The 20298-nt window shown below is 42.9% G+C and overlaps 2 protein-coding genes across 14 annotated transcripts in view; one reads left to right on the forward strand and one right to left on the reverse strand.

Moving 5' to 3' along the window:
• The first annotated feature begins 614 nt into the window (after positions 1–614).
• CLCC1 (chloride channel CLIC like 1) lies at positions 615–20277 on the forward strand. Of its 7 annotated transcripts, XR_010987640.1 has the most exons (13): positions 620–844; positions 1601–1741; positions 3272–3367; positions 4241–4348; positions 8036–8257; positions 8914–9054; positions 9794–9887; positions 11439–11536; positions 11618–11764; positions 12318–12605; positions 13165–13414; positions 15540–15711; positions 17452–20277. XR_010987640.1 is itself a non-coding variant. In XM_068140957.1 (12 exons), exons 2-11 carry the CDS (start codon positions 1610–1612, stop codon positions 13393–13395), a joined length of 1554 nt encoding a protein of 517 aa, XP_067997058.1. In that variant the 5' UTR covers positions 620–844; positions 1601–1609; the 3' UTR covers positions 13396–13414; positions 17452–20277. The 7 variants fall into 7 exon arrangements, 6 of the variants coding, with proteins under 6 accessions (XP_067997059.1, XP_067997058.1, XP_067997060.1 ...); XM_068140957.1 differs by lacking the exon at positions 15540–15711 and having other exon boundaries at positions 13168–13414; XM_068140959.1 differs by lacking the exon at positions 15540–15711 and having other exon boundaries at positions 1650–1741.
• GPSM2 (G protein signaling modulator 2) overlaps positions 14809–20298 on the reverse strand; it is a 30306-nt gene continuing 24816 nt past the window's right edge. For 6 of the 7 annotated variants that reach the window (XM_068140943.1, XM_068140941.1, XM_068140944.1 and 3 more), the window contains 4 exons: positions 18367–18543; positions 17434–17596; positions 17082–17299; positions 14809–15439 (listed from right to left, as the gene is read on the reverse strand). In XM_068140943.1, coding sequence (XP_067997044.1) covers positions 15275–15439; positions 17082–17299; positions 17434–17596; positions 18367–18543 — 723 coding nt within the window. In that variant the 3' untranslated portion in view covers positions 14809–15274. The remainder of the gene's footprint in view (positions 15440–17081; positions 17300–17433; positions 17597–18366; positions 18544–20298) is intronic. The other variant, XM_068140946.1, reaches the window with a different exon arrangement.

Here is a 20298-nt window from a genome sequence, read left to right on the forward strand (position 1 = left end):
TCTTTGTTACTCCTTCCAAACAACAACAACAAAGGAGCACAGTACTGAATAATCTTTCTTTTCAGTACTGAACACATAGGTCCTCCTGCTGCTTTGGAGGAAGCTCCAGTTGTCCATCTGTGGTCAAAGGGCTGGTACACTATTTCTAATAGGCACTACCCCTATTTAAATGTGGATTTCCTTAAAGGGATGTTACTGGAACTTGAGTCTTTAGAGAGAGGGTGTAGTCTTACGTCTGTCCTTTTACGTCCCAGTCTTATGCTTATGAGCTGTTCGTAGCTGAAAGTGCCTCACTCTCTCTTGTGCTTATTAAAGGGAAGTGTGTTTTTTCCTGGAGCTGTAGACAATTAAATAAAGCCATGCACAGAACGGGAAGGAGGAGGAGATAGTGGCCTCTTGCAGGCCTGCGTGCTTTGACGGGACTGCTGCTTCGGCCCTCTGGAGGGGCTTACATGTAATCGTGTTGTTGCGGCTGCTCCCCAGCCGTGTGCTCCCCGTACGCTCCGCGGCTGTGTTCCTCAGCGTTGCTGCTGGGGCAGACGTTGATGTTTCTGCCGCCTTCCCAGCCAGCGGTCGCCACAGGCCTGCCTGCGCGAGGCGGGGCCTTGCCCGCCAGCGCCTCCCCATCTCGAGGGCGAGCGCGCGGCTGAGGCGGCCACTTCTCCGCTGCCTCTGTAGGGTGGGAGCCGCTTTCGTCGGGCCGCGGGGCCGTGCCGGGCCTGTGGAGCGAAGGACGGGCAAGAGGACGCTGACGTAAGGGACCTCTCCCCGGCTGCGAGAGGCCCGGCGATGCGGGACGGCTCTGGGCCAAGTAAACACGGCGCGGCTGGCTGCGGCCCTGCAGGTACCGGGGTCTGGGAGCTGGAGTATGGACCGCGGACGGGCCCTCGGTTGCGTGGCCTCGCTGGGGGCGGCGGCGGGGGTGGGGGTGTCGCCTCACACCTTGTCCGGGGCCTGGTGTGTTCGCTGCCGCGATGGAGCGAGGAGGACGGATGGAAATGAGGGGAGGGCTAGAAGGCCGCCTGTATCCTGGTAGCGTGGCGTTAGTGTCCGAAATAAACGAAGTGAAGGCGAAGTGGGGAGGAGCCTCTGGCGTTTTCCCGTTTGTTGCTGGTTCAAGGCTTGCGACGTAGGCCTCTAGCTCCCGCCAAGCAGGGCTGTGCCGTGGAGCGGACCTGTGCGCGGCGGCGGCGGCGGCGGCCTGCGCGGGGCTACCGACCAGGCAGGGTGGGAACATCCTCACGGTCTCGACAAGGCATGCCAGGAGGGTTTCTGTGGTGCCGGATCCTTGTGTCAAAGCCTGTAGGAGTTCTGCGCTCTTTTATCGTATTTATGGCACCGCTGAACTCTGCACTACACCTGCGGATAAGTACAGCAAGTTGCGTTTGTCCGCTTGTCCGATGCAGAGTGATTGTTGCATATTCTTGACAGTGTTTTCTTCGAGAGGGGAGGGGGGAAGTGAAGTTTAAGTTGCTTAACGGAGAGCTGAGTTTAGAAACAACACCGGAGGAGGCATTTTTCATGTTGTAAGATGGTTTAAAGTTTTTTTTGCACAGTGTGTGAGATTCTGAACTAAATATCCGAATCTCGTTGTGTTTAGTGATATAGGATGCTGTTTCCTTTGGTACTATGTGCAGTTGTGCTACTAGGGAGTGGTAAAGCTCCAGACGATGAATGGATTGACCCCACTGATATGCTCAATTACGATGCAGCATCAGGAACAATGAGAAGACCTTACAAGGTAGGAAAAGAAAAAGTGCATTAATAGGTGTCTCTCCTAAACAGCCCTTCAGCCACGTGCTGTTGAAAGGTTGGCCACGAATCGTGACCTTTGAGAATGGTACAATTACAGCTTTTTTAAGGTCTTACAAGGTTACATCTCAGTCTACAAATGGAACAGTGTTGTGTGTCCATTAATGAAATTGCAAAGAAAAAAAATAATAGTTCTCTATATTATTGTAGATAATTAGCTTGGGGCTTTTTACTGACAAGGTTCCTACTAATAGGGGAATAAGCTCCGCTTACTGTGTGAAGGTATTGAGAAAGCCAGTGGTGTTTTGTAATGCTGTAAGGAAGATCAGAGTAGGGATGGAGTGCTGTACTGTTAATAATTCATTAAGGAGAAGATGAAATAAGGAAAGCTAGTTGAAACAAGGGGAATTGTCTTGGTTGCCTTGTATGAAAGGTGGATTCTGCATGTATCATGGGATGTACTTTGCTTATCTGATATACGTGTAGCTCTGTACATTGTGATTGGTTGAAGAGGCACCTTTGAGTTTTGTCATTCTTCAGCTTTCAAGTTTGGTTTTGCAGTCTTGAATAATAACTGTTTTAACTCTTCAGAACAATTTTATTAAGCCTAAATTAAAACCGCATTATTTCTCTCCATAAAGTTCCTTCATAGCCTCCATCGCTCCCAAATCCACCAGACAGTTAGTAGCGTCCCTAAAATTCAGCGAGACACTTTGGAACATTTAAGTTTGGTGCCTAACTGCTTCAGCTTTTGTAAAAAAATACTGGGAGTTTTTCTGTTGTCTCCCACAAAAATAGAATCACATCTTAAAGAAGAAAAATTACTACTTTGGGTTAATCCATTTTCCCAAGGTTTTTTCTCTGCTCTGCATTGAGAGATTTTTGGGTAGACAGGCTGCATGGGCTACCAGAGTCCTCAAAACCAAACTTTGTGTTAGCCTGAGTTCACTGTTTTGAGTGGTATTGCACATCCTTTTGAAGACTTTCTTCAGTGCACTTACCTGGTTCTGTAGAAGCACTGCTGCAACCAAGTCTGAGCAACTGACAGAAAATTTTGGCTGCTGAAGCAGGAGAAGGGAGCGTGAAAGGAAAGGCATGCAATCCAGAGCAGGCCTTTGTGTTTACTTAGAGTCTGGCTGGCTGCGTGGCAGCTGGACTGGGAATTTATGTGGCTGAAAACAGCTCCTTTGCTTGCTAAGTCAGTTTTTAGCCAGTTGATTATCTAATCTCACGTACTGCATGGCTTGCCAGCACTCAGGAGGGGAAAGGGCAGGTGGGGGAGGATAGGACAGGACTTCACCTTCTGAAGGCAGCTTGCATTTAGAGAAACTTAAAGCAGTTGTTCATTTGGAGCCTAAAATAACAGCAGAGGCAGACAGTATCACTGGGAATGTATCTGCAGCAGAGAGCAACATTCAGGCTTTAGCTCCTCTGCTTCTTTTAAAGTGATCTGATTACAGAAGTGTAATATCACATAGCAATCAAATTCTGTGACTCTGAAGAGATGTTTTTCTTTTAGGCAAACTATCATGACTCTCAGGATAAGAATATGGATGCGGTCAGTACTGAAATCCTATCAAGTTGTTCCAGGGAATTAGATTCTTTGCAAAAGAAGGTTTGTTATGGAACTTCAAAATATTCTCCAGCCTTCTATAGTCTGTGCTTTCTGATGATGATTTTCTGGATAGTACAGAACAGGAGAACTGCTGGTTTAATGTGTGAAATGCCATGCATAATGTAGGGAGAATCTTTGTTCAGAGGGACCACAGGAAGTAATGGGAACTCCCTTCCAGATTGCTGTCCTGCTTACTAAGGTCTCTTTCCTAAAACATTTTACAGTATTAACAGAAGTTGATAGGAGCTATGTGCTTCTGTCAGGAGCCAGCAGTTTAAATTACCCCATGCTGCCAACAGCTAAGACCTTTCATTTCCAAACTGTTCTGTGCTGTTGGGTTCTAAGGGGTGGGTTGTGAATATAGAGAACATGGTTTTGGCTGACCATAATGTGCAGGGCTGCAGCGCTCAGAAGCTACCCTGAGACCCCCTACACTGCTGCTTCCTGTGAGATCAGGAGGATGCAGTAATGCTTGTGTGACTTCCAGGGTTCACACTTCCCTCAGCCATCTGGACACCCAAAGTAATTTTAGTGGGTTCAGTTCTTACATTTTTTAGGGGGGGGTGCGGGGTGGTGGTGTAGTTTTGTGGGTTTTTTAATGTAAACATAATTTAAGGAGATCCTGATCTTTTTTTTTTCCCCCCTAGTCAGACTGAGGTTAGTATTCAAACTGCATTATTAACAGATCTGAAGTCCTCCAGCAGGGGCCAGTCCACTAGAAAGGAGCATCTTCAGTAGCTGCCTAGGCTTGTGCTAAACAAAGGCTTGTTGCTTAACCTGAACACATCTGCCTCACTTCACCCTGAGCTTCATCTTCTGCTGGGGTTTCTTCTTCTTTGAAAAAGAAATGACCAAAGTGTCTTTGCACCACAGGTTGCAGACTGTGAGAAGAGGAATGCCAAATCACATCAAAGCCGCAGCTTTTATATTTTTAAGCGATACTTGAATAAGATTTTAAATGAAGCTGGAAAACTTGGCCTGGTAAGTATTTGAACAGTCATTGAGAATTAATTAGAATTCATGTTACTGCTTTAAGTGTGTTTCCACAGTTACCATGTATTGATTAGTTATTGTGGCATACTTGAAAAGGAAAATAAAGGGCAGTGAATTGCAAAGAACAAAATGCCAGAAGTGTGTACGTTGCAGTGCTATGCCAGTTAGCAGCATTTGTTTGGAGGATCTGTAAAGCCTCCAAAGGGAGGCCACGGGAATTCAGAAGGTTTATCTAAGTACCTATTGTTGGACACAGCTATGGGAATACCCTGCTCGATTCATAGAATCACCTGGGTTAGAAGGGGTCTCTAAAGGTTATCTAGTCCAACTCTGCAGTAAGCAGGGACATCCTCAACTAGAGCTCTGTTTAGCCTCACCTTGAATATCTCCAGAGATGGGACCTCAACTGCCTCCCTGGGCAACATATTCCAGTGTTCAGCCACCTTCATTGTAAGGAACTTTGTCCTGACATCCAGTCTGACTCTACTCTCATTTCAAACCATTGCCCCTTGTCCTGTCACCACAGGCCTTTGTAAACAGTCCCTCTCTTGCCTTCTCGTAGGCCCCCTGCAGGGGACTAGAAGGTGGTGATTAGGCCTTCTCCACACTGAACAACCCTAGCTACTTCAGCTTGCCTTCATAGCATCCTTCTACAAATATATTAATAGCGAGAGAAGGAGCAAGGACAACTTCCACTCCTTGGTGGACACAGAGGGGAACATAGTAACAAAAGATGAGGAAAAGGCAGAGGTAATTAACACTTTCTTTGCCTCAAATTTTAATAGCAGGATAGGTTGTCTTCCAGACAACTGGCCTCCTGAGCTGGCAGATGGAGTCAGGGAGCATTATAGTTCCCCTGTGATCCAGGAGGAAGTAGATAGAGACCTCCTTAGCTGCTTGGATACCCACAAGTCCATGGCACCAGATGGGATCCATCTTAGGGTGCTGAGAGAGCGGGCAGATGAGCTGGCCAAGCTGCTCTCCATCATTTTTCAACAGTCCTGGCTCACTGGAGAGGTCCCAGATGACTGGAAGCTGGCCAATGTGATGCCCATCCACAAGAAGGGCTGGTTGGATGAGCCAGGGAATTACAGACCTGTCAGCCTGACCTCAGTGCCAGGCAAGATTATGGAACAGTTCATGTTGAGTGCAGTCACACAGCACTTACAGGATGGCCAAGCAATCAGGCCCAGCCAGCATGGATTTAGGAAGGGCAGGTCCTGCCTGACCAACCTGATCTCCTTCTATGATCAGGTGACTGCCTGGTGGATGTGGGGAAGGCTGTCGATGTAGTCTACCTGGACATCTGCAAGGCCTTTGATACCATCCCCCACAGCAAACTCCTGGCCAAGCTGTCAGCCCATGGCTTGGACAGCAGCACTCTGCACTGGGTTAGGAACTGGCTGGAGGGCCGAGCCCAGAGAGTGGTGGTGAATGGTGCCACATCCAGCTGGCAGCCAGGCACTAGTGGTGTCCCCCAGGGATCAGTGCTGGGCCCCATGCTCTTTAATACCTTTATTGATGATCTGGATGAGGGTATTGAGTCCATCATCAGTAAGTTTGCAGATGACACCAAGCTGGGGGCAGGAGTTGATCTGTTAGAGGGTGGGAGAGCTCTGCAGAGGGACTTTGACAGGCTGGACGGATGGGCAGAGTCCAACGGCATGAGATTTAACACATCTAAGTGCTGGGTTCTGCACATTGGCCACAACAACCCTATGCACTGCTACAGGCTGGGGTCAGAGTGGCTGGAGAGTGGCCAGGCAGAAAGGGACCTAGGGATACTGGTTGATAGGTAGGCTGAACATGAGCAGCAGTGTGCCCAGGTGGCCAAGAAGGTCAATGGCATCCTGGCCTGTATCAGGAACAGTGTGGCCAACAGGAGCAGGGAGGTCAAATCTGCCCCTGTACTCAGTACTGGTTAGGCTGCACCTTGAGTACTGTGTTTAGTTCTGGGCCACTCAGTTTAGGAAAGATGCTGAGTTGTGGAACATGTACAGAGAAGGGCAACAAAGCTGGTGAGGGGTTTGGAGCATAAGCCCCATAAGGAGAGGCTGAGGGAGCTGGGGTTGCTTAGTCTGGAGAAGAGGAGGCTCAGAGGAGACCGTATTGCTGTCTACAACTCCCTGAAGGGAGGTTGTAGCCAGGTGGGGGTTGGTCTCTTCTCCCAGGCAGCCAGCACCAGAACAAGAGGACAGAGTCTCAAGCTGCACCAGGGGAGGTTTAGGCTGGATGTTACAAAGAAGTTCTTCCTAGAAAGAGTGATTGGCCATGGGAATGTGCTGCCCAGGGAGGTGGTGGAGTCACCATCACTGGAGGTGTTAAGGAGGAGACTGGATGGGGTGCTTGGTGCCTTGGTTTAGTTGATTAGATAGTGTTAGATGATAGGTTGGACTCAATTATCTCAAAGGTCTTTTCCAACCTGGTTAATTCCATTCCATTCCAGAGGTGCTTCAGCCCCCTGATCATTTTTTATGGCCCTCTTCTGGACTTGCTGCATCAGGTCCACGGCCTTCCTATACTGAGGGCTCCAGAGTTGGACACAGTGCTCCAAGTGACCTTTTAGGCCTTTGTTTTAGGCTGTATCACATTAACCATCAAGGAATAGTAGCTTATTACAGTCTGCATATAAGATTTGCCTTGTTATTGTCTTTATTTTAATTGTTTTTGGAGGTTTGTTTTACCTACTCAAGAGGCAGAGGAATAAATTTGTAGCAGTAAGCAAAATAAAACAAACCTCACTATACTTAGAAATGTAATGTTTCTTATTTCAGTATTTAATAGCTTCTGTGTTGCTCAGCCATGGTCAGGGCACACATAGAACACTCATAATTGTCGCTTGCTAATGAGAAGTTGTTCTAAAATTTTAATACCTTCATTTTTTAGGATTTATTGTAGAACTGAAAGAGTACCTATAGGAGAAGGGTTGTTTTTGGATAGCTTTGGAAGGCTATGTTTAGTCTTTGACTCAGAAAAGAATGTAAACATCTTGTAACTGAAGGGGAAGAAACTGGGCAGAATTTGTTTGGATGTGTTAAAATATTGTTTTGTTATTTTAGCCTATTGTATGACTTAATTACACGCATGCCAGTAGAAAATAACCAATTAAGATGTGACACGTGCCTTCTGACAAACTGTGTAACATAATAAACATCTTCGCCTGCTTACATCTTGTCTGGAAGCTGTGCGCAGGGTGATCGGACACCTATACAACAACAAGTACCCATCAGTGAATTCATGTTTTATTTTGTTCATTTTCTAAACAATATATTATAGAATCATAGCATGCTCCCTGCCTCATGTCTTTGTCCCGCAGTCTGCTTCAAAAAGTGCTGGTATTTCATGAGAGTATACAAGCAGGTTTTTGTCTGGAGATACAGCTTTCTAATCATAGTATCATAGAATAGTTTGGGTCAGAAGTGACCTCCAATAGTCATCTAGTCCAAGCCCCCTGCAGCGAGCAGAGTCATCCTTCATTAGATCAGGTTGTTCAGAGCCCTGTCAAGCCTGGCCTTGAATCTCTCCAAGGATGGGGCTTTCTGGGCAACCTGTTCCGGTGTTCCACCATCCTTGCGGTCAAGAACTTGTTCTCCAATCTAATCTACTCTTCTCTAATTTCAAACCATTCTAGTTACAAATAAGCAGCTTTTAACCATCATTTTGTTTTTAATTTAGCCCAAGGAAAATGTGGACCATGTCCATTATGATGCAGAGATCATCCTTACAAAACAGACATACATGGAGATCCTCAAGTTTCTCAGTGAGGAAACCTGGCAGTCAGGTGCTGTGGATGATGCACTTAGTGATATTTTGATTAATTTTAAGCCTCATAATTATGAAGCTTGGCACTGGAGATTTGAAGACACTTTTGGAATTGATCTATATAATATGTTTCTGGTAAGAGAATGACTTTTGGGGTTTTTTTTGCTGCTTTTTTTTAATTGCTGTTTTCTCTAGTTTTTGTGCAAGTCAATGACTATTACCATCTTAACACCACATATAAAGCAGTTCTTTCCATCTTTGTTAAATAGTTATTTAAAGTAGAGGAGATGTATTCACTTAAAGTAACAATTCAAGTTTTTTATTCCTGTGGTCATCTTTTTCTTTCTGTGGCTTTGTGGTTTATTTCTGGTGTGCTTGCTTTTTTCACCTCCTGGCTTTTCTATCTGTGTTGTGTGACTCATTAGACTCTAGCGCTTTACTGACAGTTTGTGCATTACAGATTTTCCAGGTTTTCTCTTGTTCAAATAGAAGCTGAAGCTGTTGGCTACTTCAGGAACTGAAATCTATTTATATCGAGATGAGTGTATATTAGAGGTCTTGCAGGTCAATTTCTGAATTTCTGAATTCTTGTGGAAAAACTTGTGTAGGAAAGAAGAGCATGTCACCTTCTTTAAAATGGGATGGCAAAGTGCTGAGCTGAGGATCTCTAATAATTTGTGTAAATAATGCTAGTGAAAACAAAAGTTGGAAGTTCCTTCATGTGTACTGGCACTAAGCTTGAGAAAATCCCAGATCTGAAGTGTTAATTTTTTTTTCCTGTTCTCTTTCAGCTACTCTTGTGCTTAGTGTGTGGTGTAGTTGTAATAGCTACAGAGCTTTGGACACGTATTCATTGGTTTGTTCAGCTAAAACGTCTTTTATTGATCAGTTTTCTCATCAGTTTTGCGTGGAATTGGCTTTACTTGTATAAGGTAAGTTGTTCTGAAATTTTAATGATTTAAAGCTTAAACTTTTACAGTTACAAAGTCATAGAATTGTTTATGTTGGAAAACAGTTTTCAGATTGAGACCAACCCCAAAACTAATGCTCTGAGAGGGAGTAAAGGTTTAGTTCCTTTAGATAGCTTATGTAAAGTAGTAACTGACCACAAACTAAACAAAGGGATGAATGCTTTGTTTTACATGTTGACAGGCATATTAGGCTTAAAGAACCAAAGAAACCCTGCCAGCTCACACCCTGCTGCAGGGGTGCACACAATTCATAAAGCAGTAGAACTGCAAGGGAAAGTGGAATGCTAAAGCAGTATGGTAGAAAAGTCTTAGGGAAACACATTGTGGAGAGGGCTTGGGCTGTGTCAATGAAGAATGGCAGCTTTTTAGCAGACTGACTTTAATTTTTTTCTGTTTGATTATCAGATGCAAACTATAAGGCAAAATCATAATGAATACAGGAGTTGGCTCTGGGTAATTCAAGCTCCTTTTGGAGAACAGCTCAGAGATGGCCACATTGGTGGCTTTTAATCCATTCCCAGGAAGTACTTAGAACTTAACTCTGTTAAATTGTTCAGGTACCAAATACAGATCTACGCAGGTAATTATCCCAAACCAAGAGCAAACGTCACGAGCTGGGATGCAGAGCTGCAGGGAGAGAGGTATTCTGTCCAGCACCAGCTTGGTTTCTGTTTCACAAATACTTCCTCTTCTCCTGCAGCGAGCCTTTGCACAGCATCAAGCAGAGATTGCAAAAATGGGGCAGTTTGATAACGTCTGTGCTGAGAAGCTGGACTGGAGGGACAGTCTTATTGGTAAATGATTGTTTCATTGCTTTGTCATGGTATGTATGGTCACAGCGTACTCAGTACCCAAGAATACTCTCATTTCTTCATGAGTACTGCACTGAATTTTCTTCAGCAACTAATGATTCAGTGGTTTTAACTCTTTTTCTGATGTTCCACAAGACTGTTTTTTCCTAGGCCTTGGGAGGGTGAGCTGATCACAAAACTCTGCTTGGAGCATGTCATGGTGTTCTTTTCCTAATGCTTCCCCAGCTCCACTGCCCCAAGACCATTCAGTGTCATTTATAGAAGCGAGGAGGGCAGAGTTCAAGAAAGCATTTTGGGAAGTTTTTAATTCTTCCATCTGCCAGGCCTGCAAGTACAATGGGCTTCAGAATTTATTATGTGTAACTGTTTCACTCTGGTGTTACTTTTACAGAGAAACCGATTCTATCCTTTTTATTAGTTATTTGTTATCCAGTGCTCTAGCAGGGAGATTTACAATGGTTGCTCCTAATAGGTGCTTATTATAGGCTTCCCTTTATGTATTTTTGCCTGTGATTGTGGGAACCCAAAGGGAGTAGGGAACAGAGGGAACAGAGTGTTTAGATGTCCTTCACATCTGTGTGGGAGACTCAGAGGTTGCTAAGTGAGTGATGATGTACCTTGAATCTTGTGAGAAAGGAGTAGGGATAATGAAATGCTGTATCTTTGAAGTGGATGGGAAAAGCAGTTGGGGGAAAAAAACATCTGTTAGAATAAGATAAAACAATGGGCTGGAGGGGGGTAGGCTGTGGGAATGTGAATTAAACACTGTATGAACTTCGCAGTAAATAGCCACTGGCTCAGCTGATCGAGGCCATTCTGGTCCAGCTGTAGCCATGGCCACCTCCTGGCAGACTGCTCTGTCAGTTTATATTTCAGCTCCCTGTGGTGGGACCTGGATCGGGCCCACTGCATTTTGCACAATTCTCCCAAACACTATTACATGGGATTGCTCTGTTTATGTCAAATTTCAATGGTTTATATTCTGGATGCACTAAGATCTAACTACTCAAAACATTAACATCATAAATTTTTTGTTCATAGCTTAAAAGCTCCCGTAAGGAGTAACACTATCTGTTTTTTTAACTACAATAGTTCCTTGAAACCTAGCAAGCAGAATACACATTTTTAATGCACTTGCAGCCTGGCACATGAGTAGTAACACTCAGAATTGTTTCAGCAGCTGCAGACAAAATGTGCTAGCTATTAATTCCCACAGCCCAGATTAATTTTTGTCTGAGGCTTCTAGGGACTGAGTTAATATCATAAAAGAACTTTCTTGACTAAACAGGGAGAGAAAACCTCAGTTTCTTCTCTTTCTTTCCAGCCTCCCCTATCCTTGCTGCATCTCCATGACTGGATATACTACACTGCCAAGCTAGTTCAGAGTTTTAAAGACCAAGTCTGAGCTGTGAACTATATCTGGAAGAGTTGTCTTCCATCTGTAATTGAATTTCTGCTTTCTGTAGTACTACACTGTCATAAGATATGTGTGTCTTTTACAGTAGTAAAAATGTGTCTCTAATTTGACTACAGAGTGGCTCAGAAGTAAATGGACATTTCAGGACGATCCCTGTCAGAAGTACTACGAAACTCTACTAGTGAATCCTGCTTTGTTGGTTCCGCCGACAAAGGTATCTGCCAGGCCTGAAGAGACTGCTCCTCTGTGTGTGTGCAGGCAGTGACACCAATCTGTTCTGTTTGCGCTCTTCTAGGCACTGGCAATCACTTTCACCAACTTTGTAACTGAGCCTTTGGAGCACGTAGGACAAGGTATTGGTGAATTCATCAAAGCACTCATGAAGGAGATACCTTTTCTTCTGCAGGTTCCCGTGCTGATTATGATGGCTCTGGCTGTTGTGGTTTGTATACATTTATCTTATATTTTAAAACTCCATTTTATTTTTTAGATGTTAATTTATATTTAAGTGTAATGGTCTATTATTATTTATTTCTTACTTGTACTACTGGTGTAGTAGCACAGGTGAAATTATTTCTGCAAGGGAAGTTTTATTGACACAAATCCATGTAGTAGTTGGTTTAGGAATAAAACAGGTACCTTTGTATTTAGACTACACTTCTCCAGTCTTCAAGTGGGATAAAACAGCATTGAAGTGCCTAAAATCCTAGACTCTGATGGCTTACTGCAGCTTAGTTCTTGGCTGCATTGTGTCATTATACAGTGATGGATGTAATTGCCTTCAGCATCTTTATTGTAGTACCAAAGATGAACTACATCAAGTATGGCAGTTTCTGAGGTGTGGTCAGACTACGGAAAGCTCAGATTTTACTGTAGCCATTCTGATGGCCTGAGTTTTCCTTTCAGTGTTTTTTAGATGTGTAAGAACTGTAGGCTGCAAATATTTGGCATTTACTTGTTTGGTTGTTTTTTTTTTTTTTTTTTCCTTTCCCCAGGCTTTCTTCTATGGTGCAGGATCATCAGTGTCTGTGTTAAGATACCTGACATCATCTCAAAGAAGTCTTCCTCCACCTGAAAGTCAACAGGAGAGAATAGACTTTGGCCAGAGTGATAGGAGTAGATCAGATGGCTACTATGTGCAGCAGCTTCCTTATGTTCACAGAGGACCCCATGACAGAGGAGATGCTCCTGTGAGACCAGGAAATGGCAGAAGTCCTGGCATTGTGCATACAAGTGATGAGCCAAACACGCAAGTAGAAGAGTCTCACAAACCAGAACCTGGTGTATGTTAGTCCTGGTGCTCTCTGAGCTGGGATTAAATGTAATACATTTCAATATCATTTGCTAGAACATGTTTAAACAGAAAGCTTAACCCAAATTCTGGGAAGTAGAGGAGTTAAGGAAGTACCTTTTCCTCTATGGAACACTTTGGTAGTGTTGAGTCTTGGTGTGTAGTTTGGTCTTGGATGTGTTTTGTTCTGAAACAATACTGTGCAGTGGCCAACTCTAGCAGGAAATAGCACCAAGTTATACCTCTTTTTACTCAAGACTTTAACTTCTCTTTTGAGGGATTAGTACTTAGGCTAGCCTGGGCAACATGACTACTCTTGGAAGAAAGGTAGGAGAGAAAAGCAGTGCTGACTTTTCTGTAGACTACTGAAAATTAGAAGCAGACTTCCACTCTAGATTGTGCAATTTGCATGTACTGTTTTCCCTGTGAGAGGAAGATAGATACCAGTCATGCTTTGGGGGAGTTCTGCCCTTGAGCTGAGATACATCCGAAGCAAAAAATGCCATCACTTACAGACTGGGTGATTAACAGCTTGTTATTAATTTTTACAGAAGAGATGGCACGCTGAGGCTGAAGTTTGTAGACTAGAAACTATCACAGCTGAAAACCTTACTGAAGAGCAAGCACTTGAGCAGCAGAAACAGGAGACAGGTAAAGCAGAGCAAGAGACTGAAGGAAGTTGTGATCCTAATAAAAACCTAGAAGGGAAAAATTACATGGTGGTAGAACCACATGAAGAAAAGAAAACCAAGATTTCACGTGACTCACAGGAAGGAGACTGAGGAAGGCCCAAACTCTGCTGTAAGTTTTGTCTTACCTTTAGTAGTCACATAGTTGCTAGCTCTGCTCTAATTCTCAAATGTAGAGAAGAGAGCGTCAGTAAGCTAACAGAACTCTCATCTTTGGCCAGAGCAGGAATAGGTACAGCTGTAAGGTGGGAGCTTTAAAACCAGAGAGACAGAGTATTCATATTGTTTCTGGAATCACACAAGTAAAGCTGGCCAAGGAAAGAGGTGTGGGGGTGTTGCTGCCTGTCTGAAATCCAATTTGTGTAGCATGTTCTGTGTAAAACTAGGTATGTTCTGGTGGGAAAGCACTGACACTCTGATCAAGCTACCTTAAGCCTAATCAGGTAACTGTCGAACAGCCTGAACAGAGTTCCTAATACTCCTGTAATTCGTATATAAGGGTAATTTCACCTCAGCTAGAAGTCTCAGGACTATCTTTTTGTTTAAATGCCTTAAAATCAGTTTTAAGTAGAATGGCTGCTGGTCAGCACATTTCTAGGATAGCTTGATGATTTTCTTCTAGTTTAATCATTTCCAGGGGACTGAGAAGCTGATATATCAGATGTGGTTTTATGGTGATTCAAAGCTGAATGGGGAATAGGGAGCACTAAGTGAAAGTACTGAAAATAAGCACTTTAGTTTGGAAGAGTATTTTGCCACTTTGTAGAAGTTAGAAAGATGACAGTTTCAGTAGTAATCAAATTTCAGTGCTAAAATACTGCAGGAGAATATTGTAAAATATCACCATCTCTAAAATAGTTTTTGTTCTGTAGAGCCTATTTAGCTAATCTTACACTGACATTTTACTCTGAAGCTAAAATGAAGTTCTGGATTCTTCTCTGGGGCTAATATAGTTCAATTAAAAATTGGCATAATTTATAAATACCTAAAGTGAATAAATTGCCAGCTTTGTTAAGAACAGTGTCTTCTAACACAAGATACCCACACTTAAAACAACATGTACCTTTGAGGGTTTCCATGGGCTACCCCAGCACAGCACATCCTTACCAAGTGAAGGAGAAGCAGTTAGGGCCCAGCATCATGCATGCAGCCATTGACTGTTTATAACAGGAATTACCTGAGGAGTGTGGTAGTCCCTGCCAAGTACCTATCATCCCTGTGATTCCCTGCTGCATGCACTTCTTGCTGCTGCTGGTGGGCATGTAGCACACAAATTACAGAACAGCACTGGCAGTTCTTACTTAAAACCAAGTACATCTTCATTAAGAACGTTTCCTGATGGTAAAACTACACTGACTAGTACATGAAATACTTCACTTAATAGTACAAAAAATCCCAGAATGTTCTAAAAAAAATGTTTTTTACATTAAACAATACCGGTGTTTGATTATTTTTTTTAATAAAAATGATTGCAGAAACCGTTTGGGAGAAACAAAGATTAGGTACTGAAGCTGTTTATCTCTTCCTTTTATTTAAAAAAAAAAAAAGTATAAAAGCAAACAGGCCCTTTTTGTAGGCTGATACAAATAACAAAAAATAATCATGTTTTCCTTTCAAAAGAACATACAAATTTAGGCCCTGCACTAGATGGAGATGGGGACAGAATCCACACATCAACAATGAGAATTCCTTGACAGGAAAAAAAAAATCCATATTAATATTCCTAGACTAGAGGGATTAGGTTGTTGTGTCAAGACACTGCTAAGAGCAGCTGCCAGTAGCTGCAGCTGCCAGTAGCTGTAGCTACCAGTCACAAGTGCAGTGCTGCTGCTGCTGCTATTGATACCAAAAATTATTAGAAAGGGGACAAAAGCACTAAGTGCAGTCTTCTGTAAAAAGGCAATGTCTGGGTTTCCTGCAAACAAAAATGATACCTAAGATGCTGCTGTACAGTATGGGCTGCCGCCTTCTTTCAGCTAGAACTTGGTCCCTTTATAGCCGAGGGTAAATGGACTCTCTGTTCATCCATTCTCTTAGCTTGTGATCGCACAATTAGGCTGAAAAAATCCTCATCTGGTACAGTTGGTCCCTTTACAGATGATGGAGGAGCACATCTTTGGTCGTCCAGTCTGGAACCCTACAGAGAGAGCAAACACTAAAGCTGCATATCTACAGGAATATATTATAGAACAAGTGAACAGTACACATGAAAAATTACTAAAAGCTTTTGTTTTCAGGTTTAAAGCTCTTACAAGGATTGAATGGGTAAGCTTTGTGGCAAGGTAAACTTCCCAGAAGAAATTACAAAGTTGAGAGTGTAAATGCAGGTAATATGGGTTCTCCAAGCCATCCGTCCACGTGTATCCGAAAATAGCTGCACACACAATTCAGCGCTTGTGCATATTGCAGGTAATTAGTTGTGTCCTTTGTCCAGAAGAATTTTAGCATTAGTAGATGGTATTTCTAGTCTCCACAACAGAAATGTGCTTGTCTGCCTTATGCAGGAAGTACAAAATGGCCATCCTGTTTGTCAGACTGGGGAAGGCAATACTGGGAGAAAGTTTTCCTCCAAACTCAAAAGAGTTGTAGGGTTTAACCACCACAGTACAGAGCAGTTCCCTAAAACTTCTGAGAGAGTTTGTGTGCCTTCCACACAGCTACTCCTTCCTGCTCAGGTTTTGCAAACCTATGCCTATGGCATCAGGTCCAGCTGCGGACAGCAGCTCCTTTGCTGTAGTTTACAGGTATTTCTCAGTAGCAAGAGGTGGCTGCAGAGCTACCTGGAGAGGAAAATGGTCCCTTCAGGAAAAGCCTGGCTTTCAGAAGTAGATGGACCTCAGGGTCATCTTTGAAACAAAAAAATCTCAAATAGCCACCATTTTGTGCTTCTGTGTAAAGCAGTAGCACCTGCAATGATAATGATTGAGGGGATGAAATGTTTCCATTCCTTTCTCCATATACACATTATTGCATTGCTTTGCCCAGGAAGAGACAAGATCTGTTCTGTTCGTCTCTAGACTCTTTGCTTGACTCCAAGAAGTAAAAGGACAAGCTGCTAAACCAGAACATGGTATTTCATCAGGCTCATGAACAGTGTCATTGTAGAATGAATTCCAGGTGCTGCTTCCCACCCAAGCTAAGATGCTCCTTACCTTTGGAAAACTCAGTAGCTGAGGTGATTTGGTTTTGGCCTAACTGGTTTAGATACCATGCTGTAACTCGCCACCAGACACCTCGCTTGGACATTGCTATGAGTTATTAGCACAATTGGAATGATGGTCACTGTTGCCACTAAACTTTTGATACTGAAGTCTTCCATTTGATAAGACTCCTGGATACAAGGTGCCCTTCTAAGGGTCTATATCTAAACTCTTTCCTAACACCATTTTACATGTGCCTTTTAGTACTCCCACTTGTTTTTCTCCGCTTTTCCAGCATTTGTTAGTTTAAATGGTTCATGCGATAGGAATACCAAACATTACAAGGGGCAAGGGATATAAACTACAGCACAGGAGGTTCCACCTCAGCATGAGTAGGAACTTCTTCACTGTGAGGGTCACAGAGGTTGTGGAATCTCGTTCTCTGGAGACTTCAAGACCTGTGATCCTGTGACCATTTTTTTCAAAATTAGCCAGTATCTGGTAATTTGAATTTTTTTGTTCTTCCTTATCTTCCATATCTTCAAACACATGATAAATAAGCTTGAAGAAACTGACTCAGATGCATGAATCAAATCCCTAAAGACTCAAGAAGTGAAGAATTTTTGTGAAAAACCTTACCTGGCATTTTACCAATATATCAAAGAAGTCATCGTCGAGTTCTCTGCTGCTGCTTGCCACGAGGTGCCCCAGGACTGAGTGGCTGTTGTGTTGGTTCAGTCGAAGGCCAGGTAGATTACTGAAGCTAGCACGCTGGTCATCCAGCCGGCGGCTCTGCGAGCTAGCCAGCAGGTCTAGAAATTCATCTGTGTGGGGGGAGACTACAGAAGTAGAAAAGGCTGGGTAGGAGGAAGAAAACAAGTTAGCCTGGACAAGAATTCCCTTCCATAGTAAGTCTGTACGCGAACACACTTTTAAAATAGCATTTGGCAGGAACGGAAGTTTGGTATGGATTTTAGATTTGAAAAATTACATTTTCTCATCGTTTTAGGTGGAGTTGAGGGTGTTGCCACCGAAGCAGCTGAGAATCTGGTCCTCTCCTGGAAGAAGCACCTCTGATCATCCATCCTGTTGCTCTGGAATCGGCTCAGTAGATCAAAGAACCCTTCATCTGCCATTGTCTCTCGACTGTTTTTCTGAAGAGGAGAGAAGAGTTAGGGCTATTTTGAACTTGAGATTCTAAAACTAGGACAACTGCACCGCAGTTTAATTCCAGTAACATTTGGCATTTGCATATCTGAAATCCATTTAAAAGAAATCCATTTCTGTAAACAAAGCAAAGTATTGTAAGCAGAAATGCCAATAATATGGCAAGCATTTTGGAAAGTAAAATGTGAGAACCATTTCCTGCTCTGAAACAGAATGAAAGAGTACTCTGGTCAGTACAGGTGGAGTTACTCTTCCTCAGCCATCAATCTACCAAAAACCCAGCTGCCCGTGAAAGAATAAAACAAGAGCAACTATGAACGTTTCCATTATCTCCTCAGAACTATAGTCAAAAGCAGTTCTCTCAGCTAGATCAAGTGACTTGGTTCTTTTATTTTAACGTGATTTCCGTCAAGAGTGCAAGAACTTAAAAAAAATCAATTTTTTTTATTCAGACAGTAGGAGATACTTAATATTTTTTATTTTTAAGGCTGGAGGAGGGGGGTCTAGAAGAAACTAGGACTAAAGCACACGTACAGCCTGAACTGTTAACTTTAGAAAACCTGCCAGAAAAAAAGTGTTACAGTCATAGGAAAAGCTTGAAGAGAATGGCAAATTTTGCCTGGGTTTACAGAGCCACAGTGTAAAACTGAAACTGCAAGTAAAACTGATGTGGACAGCTGCAGGAATGTGTTTTTCATAATTTTGATCAGAAAAATATTAGTAAAGGGCTATGGTCTCCACGGCTCCCCCAACCTACCCTCTGCGAGTTTGGAAGTCGATGCTCAATGGAGTTACTGGCATCCTGCAGGACTTTGGAAGTGCTGCCCATTTTGTACTTTTTGCCTTTCAGTCGGTTTACAAAATGCAGTTTTGCTGAAGGTTTGGCAACCAGAGGTTTCTGTTTAGCAAGAATCTCACTGTTCCAGTTCTGAACCTAAGAAAACAGAGTCATGAAATTAAGCCTTCTGACAGTAATTACCTGTACTGTTACCTCTTATTTGCTGCTGTTTTTTCCTCCCCCGATTGAAGCAGCTTATTTTGGTTCTAGTTTTTGACCTATGATGATTAAGCTTTTGTTACATGAAGCAGGTTACTGCTGTTACAGATCAGTCTTACCAATGGAACTATAGTGTCAAACCCAATTGATTAAAATGTGGTCAAAGAGTGTATTTCATCAAACATGCTGCCTGCAGGGTAGGAAATGTTAATGTGAAGGCTAACATGCAGACACAGCTGGCATTTTCCACCCAACATTTAATATAATTGGGAAAAGAAGAGAATAATAATCACGCACAGCTCTACAAACTATTACAGCAAAACAAACCCTTCTACGGCCCTAGGTACTCAACTGGCCTTCTCTGAAGTCTAGCACAATAGCAAAGAGGAATATCCACCTCATTCTCACTGAAACTGGCTGGCTTTATCAACCTGAATTATCTTCCAAAATAAACAGAATTATCCTCAAAATTGGCAGCTTTACAGACAGCTGACAAACTGCTACACTAATTAAAGCAAGCCCCTCTTCTTTCCTCATTCAAGATCTGAAATTGTGAACATGGTCACAGATCTCCCCCAGATTGGTTGCCTTTTAAAGGCTTACTTGGGATCAGGACACAGATTCCAACCCCAAAAAGGTGGCGTCCTGTAGAATCAAACTACCACACTGGTGTGTCGTGTTCTGTATATCAAAGACATTTATGGAATGAATTTCCAGAATCTGCTACATGAGTATCTACAAAAAAAAACCTTTCTAAAAGCTAAGGTTAATACTTTATTACACTAAATGCTTCACATGGATTTTGTATTTAGGGGACAGATTGTCACAGGCTATATATTTTGAAAGACATATGACAGCTAAATAGATTCTGGAGAGCAGGAAAATAGAGCTGATACTGGCCAAAAGCTTAGAGGTTCCCTGCAGGGGAATCACTAAGCAAACATGCAATCTTTTTAAGTTGATACACAGAGAGGCTCCTGAGCATCATCAGTGCTGACTTCAGCTGTTCTAACTGTCCAGACATAAACTTTGAGATGAAGTTTCCTGTTTGATAAACACAATGGCAGGCTTTGTGTCCCTTGAAGAAACAGGAATTAGATATCCTAGTACAGAGGGGAAAAGCACAATTGTATTGTGAGACTGGAGTCAGTTATGTAGAAGGCAGACAGAATCTGAAGGAAATCTCTCAAAGATCCCTATGAGGATTTTAACTGGGAACTCGCCGCACCAAATTTCTGTGAGCCTGGGGAGAAGTTGCTTTAGTGATCTGTGACTCAGTTTGAGCATTTCTGAAATAGCATCCTTACTCAACCCCTAGTGGCTTGCAAGCTGCTGGAAATCCCAAAGTGGAAAATAAAATGTGTTTTAAGTGCCTGTAAGATGACTGCAACCAAAGAAAAAGTGGTCAGAACAGCTGGGCATAAGAATTTTATTCTGAATCACTTTCATGCTGCACCCTAAAACCACTTTTAAAGAGGACACTAAAGGAATCCTTTGGAGGCACTACAGGACCCCCATTCTTCTTTGTAAGTGGAATAAAGAGAACTTTGCACAAACCATTGCAACCATTGTATGTGTAAGATGCTGACTGCATCCTACATGACAAAAGTGTTACTAGAATTACTAGACCTGGTTTTCCCTAACTCTTAATTAAAGGGAGGACATGACTGACATCAGCATTCTGCTGCGTTC

This window comes from Melanerpes formicivorus, unplaced genomic scaffold (genome assembly GCF_026170545.1).
Source record: "Melanerpes formicivorus ecotype bairdi unplaced genomic scaffold, bMelFor1.0.p_v2 SCAF_7, whole genome shotgun sequence".
Lineage (NCBI taxonomy): Eukaryota > Metazoa > Chordata > Aves > Piciformes > Picidae > Melanerpes > Melanerpes formicivorus.